Raw genomic sequence first — 27,416 nt, 5'->3', positions numbered from 1 at the left:
TGCTGCGTTTTGTGTTCTTGCGCGGCTGTAGTTTGAGTCGCTACCGAACGTTCAGTTCTATACGAGCGGTGAAGCCAGTAAGACGTGTTTCTTCCCCAAACCAGTAGAAATCGCAGTCTGCGTTTGCGACACGTTTTAAGTGCTTCATGTTCTACGACGACTTCAAAAACAAAAAAAAAAAAAAAGAATAATAAAAATTTTGCAAAGTAACAGAAAATTTCGAAGTAACCGAATTGTTTGTGTTTTCTTCTAAAATCAAATTGTTGCAAACGACGTTCTATGCACAAAATGCAAAAAATTTAACAAACTTCAAATAAAAAAGTTAAAACTAATTACACGACAAAACGACCAAGTGTTTTAAATTACTTAACCAGAATATTATCTTAAAAAAGAAACGACAAAACAAATACTTTCAGTGTTTCTGTGTGCACTGTTTAAGAAAATTTTCAAAACATTTCACAACCACAACGAAATAAAAAATAAAAAACACAACATCAGCCAATACTCACAAACTGAAAGCACAAAAAATGCACAAATTTTTAATATTTAAAATTTTGCATAAAAAATACAAAATAATCTAAAAATCAAAGTGCAGAGACTAAATAATAATAGCCAACCACAACAACAAACGCAAAGGCGATAAAAAACAAAACCACGAACTGCGCTAAAAGGCAGAGAAACCAAAAGTGCCTCCCCACCAGCAACAGCAACAACAACAAACAGTCACCCACGAAACACCCACCACCACCACCACCACCACCATCCACACCATAATGGCCGTGCCCTTTTATCTACCCGCGGGTGGCGCCGACGATACCGCCTCGAGCTCGTTGGGCGCCTCGGGCTCCACGTCATCGTCGTCGGCCTCAACATCGTCGGGCGCATCCTCGTCAGCCTCATCGGATGGCGCCAGCAGTGTGGCCTCCCAGTCGCCGAATACCACAACATCGGCCACGCAGACGCCCATGCAGTCGCCAATGCCAATGCCCACAGATCAGGTGCTCATTGCCCTCTGCGAGTGGTTCCAACACCATCAACGCCTCTACAATGTCCAGCCCAGTGGTAAGTGTGCGTTTAATGCGCATTTTATTAAAGCCGATTGAAGCACTTTGAATAAAGGATGAATCGCAAACGATTAAGTCGCCCACAGAGCTTTACAATATACAAGTATAGGGGTTTATAGAGCACCAAATTGTTTAAAGACATGTAGATCAGAATGATGTTTTCTTCGATCGTTTCTATGGCCGTTACAGATATGTCTATATCGTCTCAATACTCGGATTAAAAATTAAAAATGAACTATTGGGTGGTATTGTAATTAAATCTGCAGTTCATCGGGGAAATAAAGTTAGAAATTTACATTATTCTAAACATTACATTATTAAACAGTTTTATTTATCACAGTAAATTGAAAATTAAAATTTTTAAATTATTCTGTTGCGAGCATCTCTTAATGCTGATTCAAAATTTTAAAATAACCATTGGAGATATCGTGAATGACACCATAGTTCATGGGGGAATTCAATGCTGAATTGTACATTATTCCTAGTTTGAAGTAGAGATATAGAGATCTTAAACAGTTCTAACAGCTGAAAATTGAAGTCGTTTGCGATCCAGCTCTTCTCTATGGAGAGTAGAGGCATTACTGTCCTACAAATTTCCCAAGAAATTAAATTTTCAAAAGCAGTTGATAATGCAAAGAAATAGTATTATATACATAGCTATGTATATGGCGGCTAATCACAACTGGATTTTGTGCAGTTAGGGTCCACTTAACAATTGGCCTTCTCTTAACTGGACGATGCGCATTTGCTTTTGCGTTGTGGTAGTTTCACTTTTCAAGGCTATTGACTCATGCCCGTAACAAAACCAAAAACAACAACCCCACACAGCATATAGATATGCATGTATGAGTAGTTCTTTTTTCTTTTTTTTTTTTTTGAATAGTAAGCATTTTGCGGCTTATCAGAAGAAACAAAATGCAAAGTGTACAACAACAACGACGACGCATCAAATTACCTGACCGACTGAGAATTGGACGAAGAGGAAGCCCACAAGCAAACTGTATGATCGGGCCTCGGGCGAAAGTAGTGGAAGCTATATTGACAGCTGGGTAGGAGACTAAAACAGCCAAAAACAGTCGCCAAGGCGGAAGGGGATCAAATATAAATGAGGATAAACAATAAGCAGACTTAAGTGATGTTTCAACAAACAAAATAATGTAGAGAAGTTATCAAATAAAAGAAATGCAGCTACAGAAACACATCACAAATACTGTGGAATATAAATTAAAGTCCCATTCATCCAATTGCTTGTAAAATTAAATAAAAATTTTGAAAACCCACAAACATTTCTATACAAAGAAATCATTTTGGTATTCACTTTTGAAGCATATTTGTAGGCTAGGCTTAAGTCCGATTGGATTGACACCTAAAATCTTAAAAGTGACACTAATACAGTCTGTATGTATATATATCATAATATACTATATATCACAATATCTCTAATGTGGTCAATTAATTATATAGCAGATATCAATATGGCTTCTTAAGAGGAATATACTCTCTGTATATTGAACTTAAATATAATTATAAAATACTACGAGTCGGAAGATTGCGCTTTAAAGACTCAAATTTTCGGAAAAGTTAAAACCTAAAGTTTATACTTGTATTTAGCTATACTTGTATATGCTTTCAAAAAATCCCGATGAAAACATTCTATAAATAACGAAGGCATAATTTAATGATATAGTAAATCATTCTAATACTCCCAATCTCAAAAATCAGCGATAGTATTAAGCTTAATATCTAGAATTAATACTTTTCTAAATAAATAAGAATTTTTTTGATTGAATAACGGACCAATAAATAGGTGCTTCAATAGTTCTACACGCTTTCCACTTTATACGGATATAGGTATAAAATTCTGTATAATCGTGGTTGTCAGTTAAGCCACAAATCTGACCGAATTGATGCAAACGACTTGACGTGGTTCTTGTGGTTGGAGCTCGCTGGTCGCTGCCTGTAGAAAGAGAAACCCGTGAGCTCACAAGCGCATGTCATGCGATATGTTGTGCCCAACAACAACAACAACAACAGCAACAACAAACGCGGCAAAACTCGCAAAGTAACTCAAGTAACAAACAAACAAACAAAAAATACAAAATAAAAAACGCTGTCGATTCGAGCCAAAAGAGGTGGGCGTGTTGGCCAGAAAATGATAACAACACAACGACTACTCGTACAACAATAACAACAACAACAAAAAAACCGGGCACGTTTAATTGGCACGCGCCAAAAAGTGAAGTCGAATGTCTTACTCGACGCTGGGCGAGTATGAAAAGTATCTATGTATCTATGAGTTAGATATGTATCTGCAGTCAGCCTTTTGTTCAGCTGTATCGGCCGGTTGGTTAACCCAAATTATTAAACGCCATTTGACCTTAGGCGAGTGGCAAATGTAACGACTGACTACCGAACTGGACCAACCATGAGCTACATAGATACATATACACGTATATAGTATGCATATCTTGCAAATACATTTGGATTTGCAAAGTGTTTGACTTAACGGTTGTTTAAATAGCCAAGGCTCAGCAGTGCGGTCAGTTTTATGTTTTGTGGTCGTGGGCTTTTGCGTAACAGACAAACAATCGAGGCGAGTGGCAACAAGACACGGCTATGTTTGTTCTTGTCGCCGTTGATTGTCAGCTGCGGTTTTTGGACATTGAGAAAAAAACGAACAAAAGGCATAAAAAAAAACGAACTTGCAGTAAAATAGAAAACAACTCTTGGCCGGGCGTTGTTGCCACAACAACAACAACAACAGCAACTAAAATAAAGCAACACCCGTCAAAGTTATTGTTGCTTTGTGTCGCTCATTGTTAATGCACATTAAAATCTTATTTATAGATTTGTGCTGTCCCCTTAATGTGCGCTGCTTTATGATTTCAAATTTGTTTATAATATGAGTCATTGTAAGTGAATACAATAATTTAAAAGCGACTCAGCAGCTGATTATAAGTTTTACGATGGAATTGGAAAGAGTTCTACAAAATGTTGCCATTTTGAATGGAGAGCTCGACCCATGTTTCCTTTAATATATATTTCAATTCAATATCTTCAAATACAAAGAAGCAATTTTTTTTTTTCATTAAAAACAAAATACTTTGCTTTAAAGTAGCAATTCAGTATGAGCTTCAACACATAGTAATTTTTGAAAAAAAAAAAGATTTTTATATATTTTAGACAAAAATTCTCTTCTGCACAATTTGCTTTCCGGCGCCAATACTATTATAATCTGCTCTTTACAACAATTTTAATGCTTGACTCATAAAAGGCTTTAACTTATAATTTTTCCACTTTTGCAACATCTCATTTGAACTAATATCTCATCGTCTCATCAACCCTTTGAAACCATTTTTAAGCTTCCGCAATTGTGGTCGCTCCAGCCCGTACTAAATATCTTACTATTCTTAGTCAGAAGAAGGAGTCTTCATCAAAGCCGCCACTTAAGTGCATAATTTATCTAATAGTGACACATAAACTACTGAACAATGCTTTAAACACTCGAGCGCCCTGTGCCTAAGCTTTTTTCCCACAACAATTCGCCACCGACCCCAACGAAAAAACGAAAACAACAACAAATATTGAAGCAAGCCAGCGACGCCCAAGCGCTTAGTCATCATCAGGAGCAGCCAGAGCGTGATTGGGGGAAGGAAGTCTAACCCACAAGCGGGAGCCTAAAAATACAGTCAACCCCCACTCACAAATTCGAGCCCCTGATTCAGTGGCGCGCTCATCAAGCAACGCTCGTTTGGGCGCTCTTTGTGCTGGATGTTGCTGTTGTTGTTGTTGTTGGGCGGCTGTGCGCCTAAGTTGTTTTGCCAAAAACCCACCCCTAAGCCTCTCAATGGGGGCCTAACAAAAGGTGCAATGACAGTCAGGGCCCCTTAAACCCTCCCCCCCCCCCCCGCAAAAAAAAAAGAAAAACTGACGCCGTTTTAGGTTGCTGCCATTAACTTGGCGTTGCTCATCGTTGTTGTTGCTGCTGCCGTTCTTGTTGTTGTTGTTTGGGCTTGGCTAGCTTGCTGGCTGGCTGGCTGGCTGGCTGCCTGTCGTCTGTTTTGATGCTGCTCTCTTTTGACCTGGACATTCGCATCATTGTGAGCGAGCAGCTGTTGCTGCTGTTGTTGTTGCTGTTGCTGCTGCTGCTGCTGCTAGGCGTTGTTTTTTGACGTTCGCGTCGACGTCGCACTTGACATCTTCCACCATTTTGTTTTGCTCAGCAACTTCGTAGTTTTTCGTGCAACGGAAGCCGATGCTGATGCCACAAAACAAAAGAAAAATGGCGGCAAACATGGCGATGTTGTTGCTGCTGTTGCTGCCGCTGTTGCCGCCTGGCAACAACAGCTGACGCTTCTGCTGGCAGATGAAAATGTATCTGAGCCAATGTTGAGCGCGCGTGTGCGCAGAGGCATTTCCAAGTAATATATTATCTCATCGCAGTGTTTGCATTGCCATTGACTTTGCTGTCGTTGCTGCCCACCCACAAGGCCCGGCCACAGCAACAGCAACAGCAACACCAACAACTCACATTAACTGGCAGCCAGACCACAGCCCAGCAGCCGCGTACAGCCTGGCCATGCATGTAGCTATCTATATATGCTCATACCTATATACATACATACATATTTATGTATGTATGTACATGCCTCGCACTTTGCGGCTCCACAAATGCAAATTTGCTTTGCTCTGTTGCCAAGTCGTCGTCGTCGTCGTCGTCATCGTCGCTGCTGCCGTTGAATTTTGTAGCTGACTGATTTATATTTTGTTCGTTTTTCGCTGTTTTTCCCCTTTGGCTTCGTTGCTTGCTGCATTTTCTTTTGTTTTCCAGCCTGCTGCTTGACTTTGCTTTCTGCCTGCAGCTTCATGTTGCTGTTGCTGTTGCTGTTGGTTTTGTTCGTGATTTTGTTTTACATTGACCGTGAATTTATTTGCCGCTGCTTTATGCAAATTGCAAATGTTGTTGCCGAGTTTTTGTTGTTACAGTTGTTGTTGCTGTTGCTGCTGGATTGTTGCCGCTTCGGATGTCATCAATGGAGATGCCATGAACTTTGCATTTTTTTTATGATTTTCAATATACTTGTACTTGGTAACTTTTTAGGCGTTGTGGAACCAATTCTATGTTGGGAATTTCACACGAAAAGCTGAGCTCAATGAACTTTTCACATTTCATGTTTAAATGGCCGCCAGGCATTTGGCTTTAGAAAAAGAAAAAACAGTTAGGTGCATAAACTTGACACTTTTGAGTCATTTGTTAACACCAGAGGCATACACACATTTATTCGCGCTGTCTGCCACGATGTCTAGTTGGCTTTTGATTAAGTCTTGCCAGTCCCCCTCTCTGTCTCTTAGCGGGTATAAGTCGCTGGTACTGGGTGCTAAATTGTTTGCATTGAAGCGTTCCTCCTACTCGTTGCGACGCCGCGACGCCTCCGACTTGGATTAGTGTCTCGAAAGTGCAATGGATATGCCAGGCACTTTCTAAAGGATTTTCTTGCCCGTTGTTGCATAGTAGAACGTGCTCAAGTTTTTGTTATGAAATTGAGCCTAGACAGACGCTTTGGCACAAAGCAGCGCGCTTGAGCGCAGACAAAAGAAGTTGCCCTGAGTGCCATGAGCAAAGTGGAAAAGGATATTCAAAGAGGTAAAACTTAAAACAGGATATGCTTGGCAATGATGCCAGCTACTTGTTATAATTGGCAACAAACGCCATCCCCGCAACAACAAAAACAACAACAACCACATCTGATAGTCAACTGAAACTTTAATACGCGCGTGTTGGTGCGATTGTGACTTAAATGCTGTGACTAGGAAATGCGACAAAAAAAGTGCTGCTAATGAGCAAATCCAGTAAACTATATGAATTGCTTGATTTCCACAGAATTGCGCTTGCAATTACGTGAAAACAAATCTGTGTGCTACAGCAACATAGTATGTCAGGATCTTTACCAGCAACTAAGAAAACATTTCACCAAACGATCTTGCCGACTACACGGCTTTACAATTCATAAAGCTTTAAAAAATGTATAAAGTAAGAGACTGCTTTATCCTAAAAGTACACTATATTTTGAAGTCCATCTTCTTCAAAAAAGAATATGTTTTCTGCCTAAAAATTGGCATATTATGTACTACTTTTAAATTGCTTTAAATTTAACTAAAACTTTACAATATATTTGTTTTTATTTTAAAGTCCATCTTTTTCAATAATGTCGCTGTATATCTCCTTAACTTTATTCGCTCATTGCCTAAAAATTTTCATACTGTGTACAAATTTCAAGGTTATCATAAAATTTAGTAATTGTTCTACCTAGGACAGATCTTAAATACAGATTAAAGATATAAGCTTTAAATTAAACTAAAACTGAACACTATTTCTGTTTTTATTTTAAAGTCCACCTTTCTCAAAAAAGAATACGTTTCCTTAACTAAAAATTTTCATATTATGTACAACTTTTAAATTGCTTAAAATTTAACTAAAACTTTATACTAATTTTGTTTTTATTTTAAAGTCCATCTTTTTCAAAAAGTATATCTGTATGTTTGCTTAACAATTTTCATACTATGTACAAATTTCACGGTTATCATAAAATTTAATAATTGTTCTACCTAGGACAAATCTTAAATACAGATTTAAGATATTTGCTTTAAATTTAACTAAAACTGCTGTTTTTATTATAAAGTCCATCTTTCTCAAAAAAGAATACGTTTCCTTAACTAGAAATTTTCATATTATGTACAACTTTTAAATTGCTTTAAATTTAATAAAAACTTTGTATTATTTTCGTTTTTACTTTAAATGATCAGCAAAACATTTGATTACAATTTCGCGAGATTTTTAAAAATTACTAAATACTAAACGTCCAATTAATCAATTGCCATGTCCTTACTTTCTAATTCATTTACAAATTATTTACTTTGAACTTAGCTTAGAACTTTCAAAGCGGACATTTGCTTACTTCTGGCTATTCTCTGGCTAATTAAGCATGTATTACAATTTTCTTATCAACCTCCCAACTCATGTGTGAAACACTTACTCAGCACATTAAGTCGTTCATTCATTAAGCGAGTTTGTCAGTCAGTCAGTGGGCCCAGCACGCAATTCGCAATGCGCACTATAAATTAAATAATTAATCAAAAACGAAAAATGAAAACCTTGTCGCCCTATGTCCGACGATCAGATGCAGCGCAATTATAATAATTAAACAAAAATAACAATAAACGAATGCGAAGTGACAAACCGCACGTTTGACTATCGAAGGGAAATAAAAAACTGAAAGAAAAATAAACATACTTATATATACATAAATACATACATTTATTATTATTGTTGTTGTTGTTGTGAAACAAAATGCAACTGGAAATCAGCAGCCGCCAGCCAACAACTTGCCAGACTCGCCGTCTTCGTTGCCTTCGCTGCGTCATCGCTGCAGTCGACGTCGACGTCGCGGTCGCGGTCGCTGCCGCTGTTCACTCGCCATTCGCGTGCTGACCAAATGCCACTCCCCCCCAACGCCTCCCGGGCGTTCAATTACATTTTACGCTGTTAATTGTTGTTAGCATTTTGTTTGCACATTTGCTAATCGGCTTATTATTTTATTGTTCGTGACGGAGAAGCCGATATAGTGAGCGTATACATATAGTGTGTATATATCAGATATAGATTCACGCCACAGGGCTTATACTATATGTGCAGACAAGGGTTTGGTTGCTTGCAGAAAGTGAATCATTCAATCAAAGTGAAAACGTATATTATATCAGATTAGAAATATTGATAAGTCAGAGCACTACTTGACAGGAAATGCAGCTCCACAACATGGCCTTGATAGGTTTCCCAGATTGTATTAAAAATGACCTACTTATGGTCGATAGTTCGATAGCAACTAAGCTTGGACAGAAATTTGTTCCATTTTACAAGCAGCCTTCTAAAACACATAACTATTTACTTATATTTTAGATTAGAGCAGCTATTGGTTGTACTTGAAGTAACATTATATTTATGACCTAAATATTTGTGCAATTTAAAATATTATTTATAATATTTATATTATGCCATTATTATTATTATTTGCCTGTCTGATAATAGCTTAAGTCGAGATTATATTTTACTTTCAGGACTTATCATTATTATTTGATATTTGTAGAGCTCTTTCCTATTTAAAATTTTTGTAATACTATGAAGAAAAGTGGTATGAAATAAATTATTGCCAGTATAGCTATAAAGTATTGTAATTTTTTGGGACTTGCTGAAGTTCCAATAAAGAATGCAGCTTTCTTTTTTGTCCGATTTCGCGTGCTTTTATAAATGCATATCTGAATATAAATGAAAATAAATTCCTTCATTTATGATTATCAAAAAATTTCAAATAAGGCCTTCACGAAAGCCTAGATAGTTGCCTAACGGCTTAAAGATTGGCCTTCTTTTTTAATATCCACCCAAAGAATAAAATATTTCACAGACCCCCAGAAGAAAACAAATCCAAAAGGCATGGTTGGCTTTAAAACAAGTTTCGCAGACTCCTTTTAAAATAATCTCCTTGTTTTCATGTGCAAGATAGTGGCTGATTAAAGTTTAACATTTAAGCAGTTAAGCATTTAATGAAGCTGATTAGACTTTCTTAAATAAATTCATAAATTTTGATTAACTAGTTCAGCAAATATGAATACGTTTTCAGTTAATAACTAATCTCTTACTCCAATAAACAACGTAAAGTCTGCTGATTTGTATTAAAGGATACTAGTATCTGGCATTCCCGAAGTGCCTTTTCTATCAACTTTATTTAAATTTCAACGCTTTTTATTTTATAAGCTTCGTTTGGCAAAACATATGCTCGCGATGCTGTGGAACTCGCTTGAGCCACTTGCTATGCACATGTAAAGCCATTCCAGGACCTGCCACACAAAATAGATGCAAGCAACTGTCACTCCGAACGCTCTACTGATGTGCAGTTGAGTTTTCCAGGACAGCAGTTGTTCATGGCTCCTCCAAACCATATCCCCATATCCCCAATCGATAGCACGGCACGGAGTTCCTTGGTCTTTGTTTGCTGCGTATGTTTTATAGTCCTTTAAGCGGCGCTCGTCTCCGCTGCTTCGCTTTGAAATTGAAAAATTGCATTTGTCTGCCTTTGTCGTTGTCGTTTATAAAATATTGAACATGCATTGATGTCGTTTGCTCAGCTTTTCTCGATGTTCCTCGCCTTGCTCGCTGGCGTGCGATAAGCGTTTGAGCTATTTTCAGAAATTTGTCTGATATGCCAGTGGAATTTTGTGGATAAGGAGGAAGTGTTTTGCACGTCAGCTCGTTTTGAAATTTTTCACTTGTGTGCTCCTCAAACCGAAAGGCGTTTCTGTGGCACAAAGGCATTCCTAAGCACATTGTGGGCTTTTAAAGCGATAATTAAAAATATAAAAAAAATGAACGCAATAGCACGCGTGCAATTATCAGACACTGCTCGCCGCTTGACCTTGCAACAAAAAGCGTAAATTGCACAATTACAGAAAAATAATAATAATTTTGTTATCTACATTTTTGTTCGCACGATCGGAGCTGCCACAACAAACTGACCGATGTGCGAAAACAAAAGATGCATGTTTTTCATTTTTGATTTTTTATTTTTTTTTTTTATTTTAGGAGACTGGCCTCGTTGACTTATTCGCTTTGCACATTAGATTTTGTTATAATTTTTTTTGTTTTTAATTTGCGCGCCTCAATGACTGGCAATTGGCCTCAAAAAAATAGATATACAAGTATATGTACTTATATTGTAGAGGCAATGCATTTGTCTGAAGGCGCATAACAACAGACTAGCTGGCTTGTAAGCTGACATTTCTTGATGAGTGGTGCCAACTTACAGCTTGTAAGAAGGTGGCAGAAAGTGGTTTCAAAAGCTGACTAATAGTATGTACAAGAAATTTCAACTTCGACATTATCCAAATTTGATTGTCAACTCTTGAGCCGCCCACGGCTTCAGCTTCAGCTTCAGATCAGATCGGTAACATCAGGATTGATCATCAGCAGCATCTCACTTAAACGTTCAAGTCTGCCACTGATGTAACGCCCACACAAGACGACTATACTCGCAACATACTACTATGTATATGAGTACATATGTACGATTGTAAGATGCCGTGACATCTGCCATTTAAGGCGCTTGGCACCACACGATTCACATTCGTTTACAAATTTGGTTGCTTTTCGTTTAATTAGACGGGACTGGCTGCAGCTGTTTTGTTCGATTTTCATTTCGCGGTCAATATGTTAACGGTTATTTGTAGAATGTCTCATCACGCCTCGAGCATTGCTCACGGCCAACGCTCTGACTAATTGTTTCTTGTGGTCAACACAAAATACAAAGTACAAAAAAAAAAAAAAACAATAAACAGTGAAACTGAAATCAGGAAGCTTGAAGTATCTTCTCGAAATCGCACTTGAAATTGTGTAATAATTAAATAAATGAACTTTAGCGGCATGTCAACGAACCTCATTTAGCTTGTCAATACATTTCTGTTTTGTTTCTATATATGACGAAACAGTTTCGTTCTTTCTACATTTATGGCCACAATCTGTGAGCGACTTGTGCTATGTTCTAACCAAAAAAGTTCTACGGATATGAATTCGAAAAACGCGACATGCCTCAAAATTGAATGTCAATCAGCAGGTGTCGCCAGCCCGCTCAATCGATTGCCTTATCCAATTTTAATTACCAATTTTGGTAGCGCTAATTAGCCATTTGTGTAATGCAACTTACCGTTAGGTCTGGGAATTGCACGTTGTTTGTTTTCTGAAAAAAAAAAAACAGAAACAAAAAACATGACGCATGACAAAAAATGCGGAAACTTTACAAGGCTGGGAATTGTTTTTGTTAAACAAAAGGAAGCTCTGTAAATCGAAAACATCTTTAACAGAACTGTTAGATGTAATGGTTAATGATCTTACTAATGACAAGCAATCACCGAACAATGTACCACTAAGATCTTTCTTGTGGATCCACAATTCCAATTAAGCGCTTTTGAGGCAGAGCCGGCAGGCAAATTTTTTAAAAGCCATTTTATGATGAAATGGTAGCATTTATGCAATTAAATTATAGTTTTTTTAATGAGAGGTATTTGTTTTTATTTTTAAGAACATAAGGGGAGTTACTGTAAGCTGAACTAAACACCTACGAGCTTATTAATTTAAATCTTTGTTTTGTTTTTAATACATATGTATTCGCAATATTTTGTATAACAATCTTAGTAATTTTATAATCTAAAATGATGCCGGTTTTCGCAATCTTTTCTATAATAATCTTAGTAAACTAGTAATCTAAGATGGTACTTTAGAAGGCCCAGAAACAGGAAGTAAATAGTGAAGAATCTATCAGTTTTTTTTTTTTTTTGCAAAATGTCAAAAGATCGACACCATAACTTCTGATCAAAAGGTGCTAATCAAACGATATCTACAATAGACTGCTAATGGACAGCACATAGAAGTGTAAAAAAGCGTTAGATTTAATCTAAAATATTATTAAAGTACACAAATTACTAGATAATGTTATAAAGCTCTAATTATTGAGGCGTGCTGAATGGTTGATAATCATTCGCATATAATTGCATTTGTTGCAGTTTTAGGTTGAATTATTCGTCTGTCGTCTCACATCAGAATAAAGCTATAAATTCTGCATCATGAATCAATATACTTAACAGCAATCTGATGCATTTGCCCAATGACCAACATTTTTGACCAAGTAGCACGGAATATGCCGTATAAACAAGTTTCCATTTCGATTTCAGTTAAAGCGACGCAATAGCAGTTTATTTATTTTTTTCACATTTTACATTTCTGCCAACACTTCAAGGCCATAATGAGCATATGCTGCGGGCTTTACTGATGACTGCCCGACTGGCTAGCTGGCTCTATAGCTCTAGCTCGCTGCTGCCTGTCATGTAATCAACTCAACTCAACTGAGCAACTAAAAATGCATTAAACGTCGCCGTTTTGTTCTTTTGTGGCAACTAAAGCGTAACAGACACACACACACACACACACACATGCCAAGAACTCTGCGGCATTTTTCACGTTTTTCCGCTGCTAGCTTTTCCAGCGGCTGCCAGCGTCAATCGCATACTTGTAAATTGTTCTTGAGCCTTGCGTTCTGCTTAGTTTAACTTGAGTTTTAGTTTTCTTGTTGTTGTTATTGTTGTTGCTATTCTTGCTGATTGATGTTTGTCAGCTGTGCGCCGACTGTCAGGCCTGCCAGCGACCTTAGAAATTGTTGCAAGCAAAAAAAAAGGTGAAGAAATAAATGTTAAGTAAATTATACACATAATTGCTTTGGGCAGACAATACAGATGCGGCAAATATGTATGTATATATGTATATATGTATGTATATATGTGTGTAGTACACGTCATAGCCCAGCAATAATTCCATGCAACTTGGTGCCATATTGTCAAAGCAAATGCATATGTAAGTACATACATAAGTATGTTTGTATGTGGAAATCATACCTTTAAACAAATACCTTTAAAGCAACAATGGCAGGGAAAACGGTCGATCACGTTTTCAAGACAACCACAACAACAACAACAAAAGTCACAGCAGCCCGCATGCATTCAAAATAAATTTGCCAGAGTGCGGCCATAAATGTTCGACTTGAAACACCCTACCCCTACACAGAACAGCAACACCAACAACAATGCAATGCAAAAGCAACAGAAGAAGGGCCCAGGGCTGGCAAATACTACAAATATAACAAAAATATAATAAATTCAACACTTCTTCTTCACTAAGTGAAGGGATTTCCCAATTTTTTTTGAATGAAGAAATATGAACACTGCTTAAAATTTTCTTCAAAAGTATATGTTTGGCAAAAAAGGCTGATACTTTCATTTTAATGCAATAATTATTTTATTTGCCGTCTGAGCATTTATCTCAGAAATTATACGAGGTATTAAGAATTTAGGAAGCTAAGTATTAAAAGTTTAGTTTTTAGTTAACTAAAGGGACTTCCCAATTTATTTTGCATGAAGAAATATTAAAAAGTCAAGGGAACTATTTTGTCGCTGGCCTGATTATTTTCTTGTAATTCAATCCCATAGAATACATTAATAAATTATAAAACATTTCTTAGAAAATATTAAATTTAATCAGTAATATATAGTACATAAGAAATAAAAGCTGCCCATTAGTCTCAACATCTTATCATCGAGTACTGCAAAGCTGAGAATTAAATATGTATGTATCTTCAAAATGATTTGCTACGAATTCGAGCTCCTCCATCCCTGGCCAGATAACACACACTCTCCCCACACAACACACACACACATATACATGCATATCTGAGCGCGTGTGTGTGTGTGTGTGTATGCAAATGTGCAATTTTTACACTTTGCAAATAATTTTCCACACAATTTGCAATTAGTAGTTACATTTTTATATACGTACTCGTATGCGTTTCATCATCACCATCATCATCATGATGATCATAAAGGGGCTGCAACAACAACAACAACAACAGCCAGCACTGAGCTTATATAACACCAACATGACTAAAAACAACTTGCAGCTACAAGATAGAAAGAACCAAGTATTAATGATGCCGCCTGCTTGCTGGCCTGACTGCCTGCCTGCCTGCCTGCCTGCTTGCCAGACAGACGGAAAGACAGACAGACAGACAGACATCGAATCAAGCTGCTGGCAGATTTTCAAGGTTAAATGCATTTTGCGACTATGGGGGGCACGTGAGCTTGAGCGCGCTTCAGGCAGCTGTTGCAGCTAGCGGCTCGCAAACTAGTTTCAAATGGTAAAGATACTTGAAGTGCTCGCATGTATCTGTAAGATGCAGCACAACACACATGTAACGAGCAGCGAGCAGAACTCAAAGGAGTGGCACACTGGCCAATTAAACAAAGCTTTAATTTTTTCTTTTTTTGCTGTTCGGTGTGCAACTCCAGCAGCAACAGCTGTGGTTCGAAGCAGCTCATGGATACTCGCTGATACTTGTAGATACTTACTGCCGCTGCTGCTGTTGCATTGTTTCGAGTTCAAGGCTATTGGGTCAATTGCAAATTATGTAGTTGGCATCGCCTGCAGGTTGACGATGAATGACATTATTTGTGGGTATGTGCTCCTATAGTATCTGCATCTTAAGCTATTTTTAAGTGGCCATGCAAATTGACTAACTGACTGACTGACTTAGAATGGCAACTGACCGGCCAGCGAGCCATAAGACACATAAATTATGCCCTCCGGCAATTAGTAGCTTGAGACATTATCGTCGTCTGATTATTTGTTGCTGCTGCTGCTGCTGCTGCCAAAGGCCACTGCTGACGATGATTTGTATAAAATTTGCATTACAATCAATCATTCCTATGCGACTGAAGTATATAAACATTAAGTTAAATCTAATATGAAAAGAAAATACGTAAATGCCTGCTTAAGAAACTGAAACTTACAAACTCGTCAGTGAGTTTGTCGTCAATTTATTATGCGCATATCAAATGTGAGCAGCTTACTTATAAGGCTATCAACGCTTTCTTGTGGATGGAGGGGGGGACGAGTCGAGTCGAGTCGAGTTGGGCTAAGTAGCTGCAACTATAATACGTACTCGTATGCAAATGTTTCTGAAAAGTAAACACTTCCACACATTTGTACACTTGAAGACGACTGTAGACTCTGCTCAAAGGTGCTGCTTTCAGACACTACTACTAAGTACTTAAAACATTTTATAACACAACTCTATAAAATAGTTCGAATCTGAAAATGGAAGACTAATGATTATGCTATATATTCATATACTGTATGTTTGGATTTTAAATTAATTACAAAGAGACATGTTTACGTCAAACGTGCGATTATTTTTTGTCTGCTTTCATAATAAAAATAATGATTAACATTTAATTAACATTATTAGTACATTTTTCAATTAAGCTGAACTTATATGCAGCTAGAACGGTCTTCTACTCTGCTATAAGTGAATAGATCTATTAAAAATCAATTGATTGATTGATTATCAGAGTAACATCTTCAAAAAAAGCTGGTAGCTGTGAATAATGTTCGGGAATTTAAATTGAAAATGGTCTTTTCGACTGTAAGTTGTGTTCGATTGTTAGTCTTCGTCTTAGTATGGTCTTCAAGGAATACTGAAATTGATTGAATGATTGGACTGATTCCGATCGATTCTCATTTCCAGAACTCCAAGTCCCTCATATTTAAGACTTCTGTTTTATATATATATATATATATCGTAGCTAGAACAATGCCGTTTTCTGTCCTACAAAGAGTTTGAAACCTTTGACATAAACTGGGATTGGGTTTTTGATAAAGAAAATATTGTCTTATCATAATAAAGTGCAAAAAATAGGTTGTCATACTATAACTATACTGAAGAACTCGTTCTTTCAAACAGCCACACTAATAAGATGCATCTACAATTTAATCACCGGGCTAGTTAACGACTTGACGCAATTATAGAATAAAGATGACAATAGGTGGCAATTAGTACGCAACAATGACACAACGACCTTAGACACTTCCTTGCATTGTGGCCGAGTCCCTGATGACGGCCAATGCCACAAAAAGTCACCTTTGTTTACAATTCATTGTTGTTGTTGTTGTTACATATAGTGTTTAAAATGTTGTTGACGACTTAACTAACTGATCTCCCTTTTACTTTTGCAGCGCAACAAATCTTTCAATACCCACCCAGTCCGTCGTGCTCTTTTGCCCAATCGCCCAGCTACACAGGCGGTGATATTTTCTTTGCCCCCAACATGGGAACAGCCCCCACACCACGAACACCACGCACCAGCATCAGCTTTGCCTCCGGCGAGGAGTACAACTACTTCCGACAGCAGCATCCGCCGCCGCCATCGACGCCGCAGCCAATGCCGCCACCACCACTGTCGGCGCCACCCTTGCACTACAGCCACAGCTACCCACAGCAGTCGCACTTGCTGCAACATCATCCGGCTGCCTATGCCTCGACTGCCTATTACTCCACCTATACGCCGCCACCCACGCCGAACGCTGGCGGCAGCTCCACATCCACGGCCAGCTTCGGATGGCATCCACACATGCCGATGGCATCGACACCCTTGCCTGCAGGCTCCTGCAGTGGCGCCAAAATGCGCTTGCAGCGCAGCCAGTCAGATGCGGCCAGACGGTGAGTAGCAAGTTGCATCAAGAGTTGCCGATCAAGGTGGGAGCAGCTGATCTTTGCAGAAATAGACTTCGATCCGTTTTGAAATAGAGCCAACGAAATAAAATACCGAACAATAGAGTAGAATAGAATGCTTAAGACGATTCATTGTAGAGTCTCAACATGCTTGGCTTGTGAAATTTTAATCATGCTTTTTCGGATTTCCTAGTTGGCAGAGAATCGTAATCAACACTAAATAACGAAATTAACTTAATAGCTCGTAAGCAAGGATCTGGGTCTCTAACATTTGGATTATATAGAGCTATATTATTTTATGGTTGGGGTGAAAATGTTTAACACTTAAATCAATTAATAATAAATAATTATTGCTATATCTGATTAGAGCAGCTCTGCTGCACATACATACATATAAATACATATAAATGCATACATACATACATAATTGTCGGCAGAACGATGGCTGTCCATAAATAGCAGCATAGGAGATAGCGACTCAGCTCAGCTCCCCTCCGCTCCACTCAGCTTTTTTTTGATAAGCTCACACTAATTTCTCTCTCTCTCTCTTTCTTTATTTCTTTCAATCTTTCCGTTCATCGTTTAGCAAGCGGTTGACCTCCACCGGCGAAGATGATCAGGAGACCAGCAGAGATGAATTTGATCGCTTTCGCAATTTTAGCGAAGCACGCGAGCGCTTGCAGGAGTTCAATGGACGTATACCGCCGCGTAAGAAGAAGAACAGCCCCAACAGTAGCAACGGCGGCAGCAACAATAACAACAGCAGCAGTGCTGCTTGTGGAGTTGATGCGCCAAGTGGCAGCCACAGCCAACAACAACATCAACAACAGCAGAAGCAGAAGCAGCACCAGCAACAAAAACAGCAAAAGGCCGAGCAGAAGGTAAGAAGCGACAAGTGCCAAAGCATTTTACGCCTCAATTAGATGCAACACTAACAACAACAATGGCAACTAAGTTCATTAACTTGCGCATCTGCTGCGTGAACACGTGCTGGAGAATTGCACAAAACTAGCAAAAATTTAATGTGCGCCTAAAAATAAACTGACAGCCTCCGTCAATTTCACTCTCTTCAGCGCGCTCTCACTCTCTATCTCTCTCTCACGCTCTTAGCGCGTGACAAATTGCCAAGCCACGCAAGGAGCGCAAATATTCAAAATATACACACATATGCATGCATGCATGCGTGTTTGTGTGTGTGTGTGTGTGTGTGTGTGTATGCAAGCATAATGAGACGAACAAACTTAAGTATGATAAAAATTAATTGCGCAGCGCTTGGACGGACGGTGACAATGCCGCCTTGGCGTGCTTCCTCTCTTTCCCTAGCTCTCTCTTATACCTTGCAGGCGTAAACAACTAGAACTACATATATGATGGCAGGTCCCTCATCGAAAGGCCGAAATTAAAATACACTCATAATTATATTTGAAATTTGATTAAGGAAAATCCAAAATTTGAGCATAAATCTATTTTAAAAAATACGTTTCAACATCATTTAGTATTAGTTTTCTGAATCGGAAGAAGAATTCTTTTTGAAGAACAATGCTTTTAAATTGTATATCGTTTATAAGCGAACATCGATATGCAATGAATTTTTTTGGTAAATTCAGCGAAGTATTCTTGAAATTAAAATTATACATTTTATTATATACGAGTATCTTTTAAATAATGATTTACAAGTAAATAGTTTAACCTTGCAGCACTTATAATTTCAGTTCGTAAGATGACGTGAAAAATAAAATTCTGATTTACAGAAAATGTGAGGAAAGGGTATGTGAATTGCCGTCTGGCAAACACTCTAGCTTTTAGTTAGTTAGTCAGACACTAGGCCTTTGTCATCTGACTGCCACTGGGCGCTCACAAAAGTGTGTCACTTCCCTTAGTTTTGCCTGCCCCTCCACCTTAAAGATTTAACCTAAGACGCAATTTAAAGAATTGAATTGAAATGCTAAAGAAACTCAATCGCCCGAGACAAAGCACTCCTCGAGGGCACAGTCATAGTCGTTGCGATTTGATACCGTTTCAGTTTTCGCATATTCATAAATGCAAAGTAAATAGTATGCATATACATGCATATACATAACTGTATATACATACATATGTATTTTTGAATGATTAAGTGGAAAGAAAAGGCAAATTCATTTAGTTCTTAAAACGTAGCTTATCTCGCTGCTGGCTGCTGACCTCATTCCGCAGTCCCGCACAACAGTCAGATCGTGAGAAAATCATCAATCTGCACAGTTTTATGTACAAGTATACTATATATATGTACATGTATATATACATACATACATACATATGTACAAATGCGTAAATGAAGAAAATTAGTAATTTTCCATTCATGTCGAGAGGGATGATAAAGGCAAACTCGTTGGAAAAGGAAAGTAGATTATATTTTAAAAACAATTTAAACATTATTAGCAGTATCTGGAAGAGTAGAAAACAAAAGCAAAATCTTTTGATTTCATTTGATCATTCGATAAAATGCGGACAAATGGTCAAACGACTTCTTCATCATTAACCCGCATAAGCGAAAATTCTATAAAAATATGCCGAAAATTGATGCACTTACAACTACATACGTAAAGAATTTGCATAATTGTACGAATAGATATGCCATTAGGGTGGTTGTACTACACTGTCCGGCGCGGGGGCCACACAAAAGCCAATCGTGCGTGAACCGAACCGGCCTGTGTGTAAATTATATATCCATTGATATGGCAAACAAGTGCACACACAAATGAGTGCTCAATTGTTATTATTACAACTATGGAAAATAATTATAACAATGCAGCTGACCACAAAACAATTCGTGGGGTTTTCTGGGTTCATTTCACTTGATTTACAGCTCAGTGTGTGCGGGGGGTGTGCGCGGAAAGGTGAAGTTAACACGCGACTAAGTTGTAGTTTATTTTACACTAGGGAATAGTTGTTTATGGATATAAGCATTTGACACAGACGGCGGTCAAGTGTAAACCAATTATTTACATTGCTTTGTCCGTCTTCTTTTGTGCACAGAGTGCTTAGAACTACTCAGGTTGGGGCTTATCTCAGTCCTTAGCTATTTAGAGAACGATTTAGATAGGTTCGGAAGTAAGAAGTAACATGCATTTTATATCCAATAAAAGGCAACTTTTTTTAATTTATGTATATAGAAGAATGTCTTTGAATTAATTGTAGATTATATTACGATTGCAACTTAGGCATTAAGAAGTTTGTTAAATAGAAGAGTCTCTCAGCCGGCTTCCAAAAGGGATTCAATTTCGACGGCTTTCTTGAATCAATTGTCCAGGGAGGATATTGAAAATGTATCGGTGCTCATAAAACAGTCTTCAATAATTCATACATCTCAACTAATTAACTAATGAACTACTCAATTATTAATATACTTGTATTTTTAATGTCATAATCTTATCAAAATATTCATTCTTTTCTTTGCAGAACAAAGAAAAACATAGCTTCACTTGGCCCACAGTTGTCACCGTTTTTGTTCTTGCCATGGGCTGCGGCTTCTTTGCCGCGCGATGAGTGCCAAACAGGAAGGAGGAAAGAAGCAGCAGCAAACATAACCAGAATTAGGATATAAGACGACGATCTTTAGATAATTCATTGCATACATATGTATAGTATATGTAAGTGTGGGGCAAATAACAACGAATTTATTGAAATGCACAAAAGTCATCACCATGATCTGCACAAATCGAGCATATATAGCATAGTTACATCTAATGTCTAAGAAGGTTGACGGGACACAAGAACAATATCTATAATATATATACTTATGAGACGAAAATTCAAACTGCTCTCAGCAAATGGCAAACTGTAGACTGGCAAGAAAAGACTAAGACTAAAAGAAATTAACACAAATAATATTTTTGCTAACAAAAAAGATGATCTTTGAATATTTTTGGTATTGTATAATTGTTTTGGATCTACTTACACAAAAGAAACTCTCAAATATTTTTGTAAAATGTTTAAACATAAATTCTAAGTATTTAGAACAGCAAACTGCCATTTTGAAAACAGAAATATTTAGACGTTGACGCCGGTTCCCAACTGCAGTTATAAGTTTGAAATTTTTGGCGCTTTTGCATTTAGCATTGCATTTCTATAAATACTTACGTATATCTTAAAAACTATACGCGATTTGTACATAAAAGAAAATACATATTTAGTTCTTAAACAAACATGTCTTCGCTTGTAACTTCAATTACAAACAAAACAAAACAAAACAAAACAGAAAAGATAGCTTAAATATTTGTATCATGCTTAATTAAATGTTGCTTTAAATTAGTAAAAATTTACGTATTGAAGAAAATTATTTAGCTTTAATTGTTAAAAATTGCTAAGAGAATATCAAATGAGAAAAGCAGAAAACAAAAAATACAAAAAAATTATATATATATAAATACATATAGCAATTTGTTGTACATAGTTTTTATGCCATTTTTGTGATGTTTAAAAACATTTTAATTGCACATGTTTTTAGTTAAATTTTGTAGCCGTTAAGCAGCGTTCATCATTTTATGTGCGTGCGTTTTTTTCCAATCTTTTTTTTTTTAATTTTTTGTTTTGTTTAATTCAACCATTTTTCAAATTGGTCTCACACTAGTTTTAGGCGCAGTACATGGAGAGGGAGCGAAATGCTTTGAAAGTTTGTCAGAGAAGCAGTAAAGTTATTTCGTCTATTTGGTTAACTATCAAAGCCAACGCCGAATGATCTCTCAAACCATGGCAATTCAATGAATAAACTCAATTGATCTCCACAAGCTAGCCAAAGTCTCAAGTCAAGCAAAGCAGCAGAAATACAACAACAACAACAACAGAAAGTTACAACAATTTAGTACTATGTTCATCTCTCTGGCAAAGTTTCGAAACATTTCGGCACCAATATTCATGCACTGCTCAGCAAAGCAATTCAATGCTAATCGAATAACCGTGAAATAAATAAAAATAAATAAATTAAAATTACACGAAATAAGCAAAATCAAAAAGAAACAAAAAAAAAAGAAAGAAAACAAAAAACAATTCCCAAAAATCGCATTGATCTCATGGATTTTTTATCATAATACACAAACACATACATACATCAACCACATGGAGAAAGAGAAATACATAAATAAATATTCGATTTATAGGCTTAGGATTAGGCATTATTGGAGCGCAAAGCGTTATAGTTTATATCACATTTATCGAGTCGTGTATTTAACTCTAAGTTTTTTGCTATATACATACAGACAGACATATATATATATATATATATATATATATATATATATACATACATATATCATTACTACTCGTCACTAGACACAAATTATTTTGTAGGCATAAATACACCTAAGCTGTCTGTATACATACACACACATACAAGTATATACAATATATTTTGCAATACATTTTGTACTCTTAAGTTGCATTTGCATTTCTGTTACAATGGAAACCCATCCATCAAGTTCTAAAACAAACTCTAGTGGGTATGTTCAGATAAAGAGGAAAGAGCAAAGAGCAAAGTTATATAATTGAGTACTATTAGTAAATTGGTAAGCCATGTATTTTACCTTAATTTTAATATTCTTTTGTCCACATATATATATACACACACACACACACACACATACACACACACAAAAAAAACACACTCACCCACATTCATACAAATTTCCAACCATGATAAAAATTTTGTAAATTGTAAAAAATGAACTGCGCGCAAAGTTGGCATAACAGCAAAAATTAAATCAATAACTCAATAAGAATAAGAAATTGTCAATTGTTGTGCAATTTTACGCGCGTTCATGGCTAATTAGTTTTCACAATGATCTCGGTATAGTTTTGTGGCCGCGCGTCCAAATGAGTGCCACGACGAGTTCTCGATCGGAACACAAACATTTGTTGCCATAACGCGGCGGTGCACAAAAAAATTGAAAGGCAGAAAAGAAAAACAGCAGGAAAAGTACACAGAAACAACAATTTATCAATTTTTTTTTTGTTTTTTGTTTTGTTTTCATTATGATTTCCCACGCACACAGAGAAAGAGAGGCATGAAACTCAAACAGTTCATTGATTTTCGCCTACAACTATTGTAATCTGTATTTGTAAATATGTGCAAAATGAATGCCATTTGTATAGATTTTGGTGCCAAAAGTACGGAGGAGGAAAAGAATTGAAAAACGTGTTAAATGTGCTGCCAATTTGTATTTTTAAAATGCTGCTTTGAACACATTTTCGTTAAATCTAAGCTAATTATATATACACATATATATAGTAGATAATTAAGCGAGCATAAAACTTTATTCAATTTTCAATTAAATGCTTCCCCCAACAATTCTTGTATAGCAAAATGTCGTACGTACTCGTATAACTTGTACATTTTTATGCTGTAATATTTTTTATTATTATTATCATAATGATCTCATGAAATATTGTTCATAAGACAAATATGTGTACATTCAATAAAAAAAAAACAAGCTTAAATATATGTACATGCATACATGTAAGATGATCTACATTATATACGATATACAAATAAAATGCAAAAACCATCAAATAAAAAAAAACCCACATCTTTTATTTGGAATGAAAGTTAATTGTTTTCTCTGTTGTTCTTGTTGGAATTTCTGGCAGACCCCAACCCTTTCAACTTTCCCACATAAAGAATATTACTTTTTTAGTAGTCTTTTATTAAGCATTCAGAATTTATTTTAGAGCGAACCAGCTGGAGAATTTAAATTTTTTTTCGATTCTTTATGATAGAGTGTAAATATCACTGTTTATATTTTAAAACAGAGCTACATGTATTTCAGATTCTTTTTCATTATATTCATAGTGCAATATTGATAAAGCTTGATACATCGCTTTTATAATTAGCATAACTTTAATCAAATAGTTGCTTTTTTATTGTGGAATGCGTTGTAATGTTCAGTTTTTTCACATGGGAAATGCCTTTTCCCATCACCAAATAATGCTAGAATAATGAATTCTTTACTCGTACATTGTATAGTTGCTTCAAAAAAACTATTTAGTTTCAGTTGGTTTTTAAATGATAACCAGACACTGATTTGTTTATATATGAAGATTTAATTGAATTAGCAATTGGTGCTTTAAGTGGCTTCGTATAAAAAATAAAAAAACAAAAACAGAGAAGGGATGTGCTTTTAATGCAATTTGAAAAATAAGCTCATATAATTAATATGATAAAACGCCTTTTTGGTGTACATAGTACATATATATTGCTTTAGTTTTAGGGTCGCAGAATGGCTTCGGTAACGTGGAGGAAGGCCAAACATTACTTTTTGTGAAAAAAACGATGTATAGCGTTTTTCATGTTTTAAACATATACAGTCGTTTATACATACATATAATACCTCTAATTTAATTATAAAAATTCAAATTAAACGTTGTGTTCAGCGAACGAACATTTACATTTTTATTTACATCGAATATATTTACTTTCTAGACCTATGTGTACACATACATAATAGATACATATGTATATGTGTATAAATTTTTAACTCCATCTTCTTAATATTCAGCGAGGATCACGAAAAGCACTGCATACTTTTGGGGCTGCTAATAATAATTTAAAATCTTGCGCCGCGCCGATAGGCAACAAAGGTTTTCTGCCGTTGCGAGCGATTTTCTCAGCATCCTTATTGCTGCACGACTGACCCTCAACCCTTAACAATCGAGGGCGACACGTGTTTGTTGGCCACTTAACCACCAAAAATTATGCCGTCTAACCCAATTTGTAGTTTTTTCTCGTTTCTACTTAGTTTTCTGTGGTCGAACGGATTAAATGCCCATAATTGCCGCCGTGCTGCACGCGACTCTGAAACAGGATATGCTGTCACACAAAAATGATGTGTTATTAGCGGCTTAAGGAACGACGACGACTGCGAGCAATTATTTCAACCTGCCACCCACTTTTTGACATGACATCCGTTTCCGTCAATCGCCTCATGCAACTGTCAATCAAAGGGGCAGCAAACCAAGCAAATTGCTTGCCTATTTCATTTACATTTAAGCGGACCGAAAATCTGTGCGAATTGCGTGCACGAATACCTACATCCATATGCATATTTAATTTGATATTTGAGCGCAAACGCGTGGCGCATTTGCTGTGCATGGCCAGCCACTAAGCCCCTTTTCATCTCTATGACCATCTAAATGCGTTTAGTTGCGACGAAAACTTACAAGTTGCCAATTAAATTTCAGTTCAACTAATCAATGCGCTTAAATGGCTGCGTCATATGCCCCCACCACCCCCAGCTCGCGACTAAGGTTTATGATAATTAGTTTTTGGTTCAACACCTGCCAACAGCAACAACAACAGACACGACAACTGCAGCCTGGACTGGGATTTTGGTCCTTTTGTCATACATTTGCAATTTTATTGTCTTTCCAGCACCCTCCCCTCCCCCCACACGCGCATACATACAAGAGCATCATGCTTTACCACAACAATAGGGAAGGTAGTCGAGTATTTAAATTATTGAGAACAGCAGCAACATTTGCCGCATTTAATTAACTGCCTGTGCCTTTCGGGGGATGAAATTCATTTCAAACTTCAATATTCGGTGAATAAGAATTGATTTTGGCTTAAAAGTAGTGAGCAATAATTTTAGTTACGTGTTGGTTATTTAAAGGCAAAAAATTAATTTCGTTCAACACAACTAAAATACAAAGTTTCTTTTTTTCGTAAATAAATAATTATTATATCTATGAAGAAAAATTCAACTAATAACTATACGTCATAAATTATTAAACTACATATGTGTGTAACCCCTGTTTGCCCATCTTAATGATATTTGTATTATAAATATACAATCTTACCTAATTTATTAATTAAAGTAAATTATTAAAGTGAACGAATATTCAAATACACTAATTAGAAAGAGGGATCCTAATAACTGGGCTTCGTTTTGTCCCACAAAATATTACTTTTGTGAATGTCTCACATTCAAAATAAAATGTTGTCTACATATGTCTGTCCAGAGATAGTGCAAGACGTTTAAACTTAAATAGCTACTGTTGTAAGATGTATGTATAAAGGTATATAGCGAGTCATTATAAATGGATGTTATTATTCAAAAATTGTAATAAAATAAAGTCTGGCAACCTGCATGTTCAAAATAGATTACGGATTCCTTCCTAACATATAGTTAGTTCAAGGTAAGATATTAAAAAGCAAAATAAACTATTTGTAAAAATATTAAAACGGGTAACAAACTATTTCGATGAAATAAATTATGGTCGTAATCAATAACAGTGTTTAGTCTTTTGTATTGAGTCCTCCTGTGCATTTCATAAAACATCATTTACTGAATAGACAATATTCGACTAATATTTTACTAAATAAAATGTTATTATTGGTAAGCTAAATAAATGTCTTAATGTTCGAAGTAGAATTTCAATAAATAATACAATTTTATTTAATATGCAAGTTTAAGACTTTTTCAAAGCCAATCCACCGTCGCTGGCATATTTGTTTTCATCATCAAAAATCGTTTTAAAAACAAAATGTGTTTTCAGTTGCCATTGGTAAGGCTTTAGTTTGCATTTAACTAAAATTAGTAACTCCATGATATACTTGAATCGCCATTACTACATCGTCTTTCCCTGTCCCATCTTTTTATATTTCATAATAACTTTGCATATCTTTTAATTAAAACGTTCAACTACTGCGCTGAGGCACTTAAAATACACTTCAATGTAATTCAATTATAAATAAAATATAATTACGCTTGCCACACATGTTGGGGTTATGAGAGTTATGCGCTCTTAGCATAAAGCAGCATAAAAATTAATTTTATTAAACGAAGACTGGGAAAACAAAGCCCCTCCACCCTCCGACTGCCTACCTCAGTAAGCTGTAAAATTCACTTGCAGTGAAAATGCATTAAAAATTCATTACAAAACGTACGCACACACACACACGCGCATTACTTGAGTATACTGATAGCTTGCAACATGGTGCACAAATGTAAGTAACTTGTCTTGTCGCAGCTCACACCTGAGTGCCTCAAAGTATGCAACACTTTGGCCAGAAATGTGTTCACATACTCGAAAATTGACGTCGGCATGCATTTAAGCTTTCATTCCAACACAAATCATCTCGCATATATGTAGTAGTAGTGTGTCTGTAATATACATACATAGAATATGTATAGCCCGGGGACATAAAAGGAACTCATAAGGC

General features: G+C 36.4%; 1 protein-coding gene across 1 annotated transcript; it reads left to right on the top strand.

Moving 5' to 3' along the window:
• Positions 1-651: 651 nt before the first annotated feature.
• Positions 652-21,159, top strand: LOC115622634 (cell death protein hid). The gene is made up of 4 exons (XM_030516641.1): positions 652-1,062; positions 16,726-17,209; positions 17,808-18,102; positions 20,660-21,159. Exons 1-4 carry the CDS (start codon positions 774-776, stop codon positions 20,744-20,746), a joined length of 1,155 nt encoding a protein of 384 aa, XP_030372501.1. The 5' UTR covers positions 652-773; the 3' UTR covers positions 20,747-21,159.
• Positions 21,160-27,416: the final 6,257 nt, after the last annotated feature.

The sequence above is a fragment of the Scaptodrosophila lebanonensis genome, unplaced genomic scaffold (assembly GCF_003285725.1).
Source record: "Scaptodrosophila lebanonensis strain 11010-0011.00,11010-0021.00 unplaced genomic scaffold, SlebRS2 tig00000043-arrow-pilon, whole genome shotgun sequence".
Lineage (NCBI taxonomy): Eukaryota > Metazoa > Arthropoda > Insecta > Diptera > Drosophilidae > Scaptodrosophila > Scaptodrosophila lebanonensis.
Note: the sequence above shows the minus strand (reverse complement) of the source record. Positions and strands in the feature narration are given on the sequence as shown.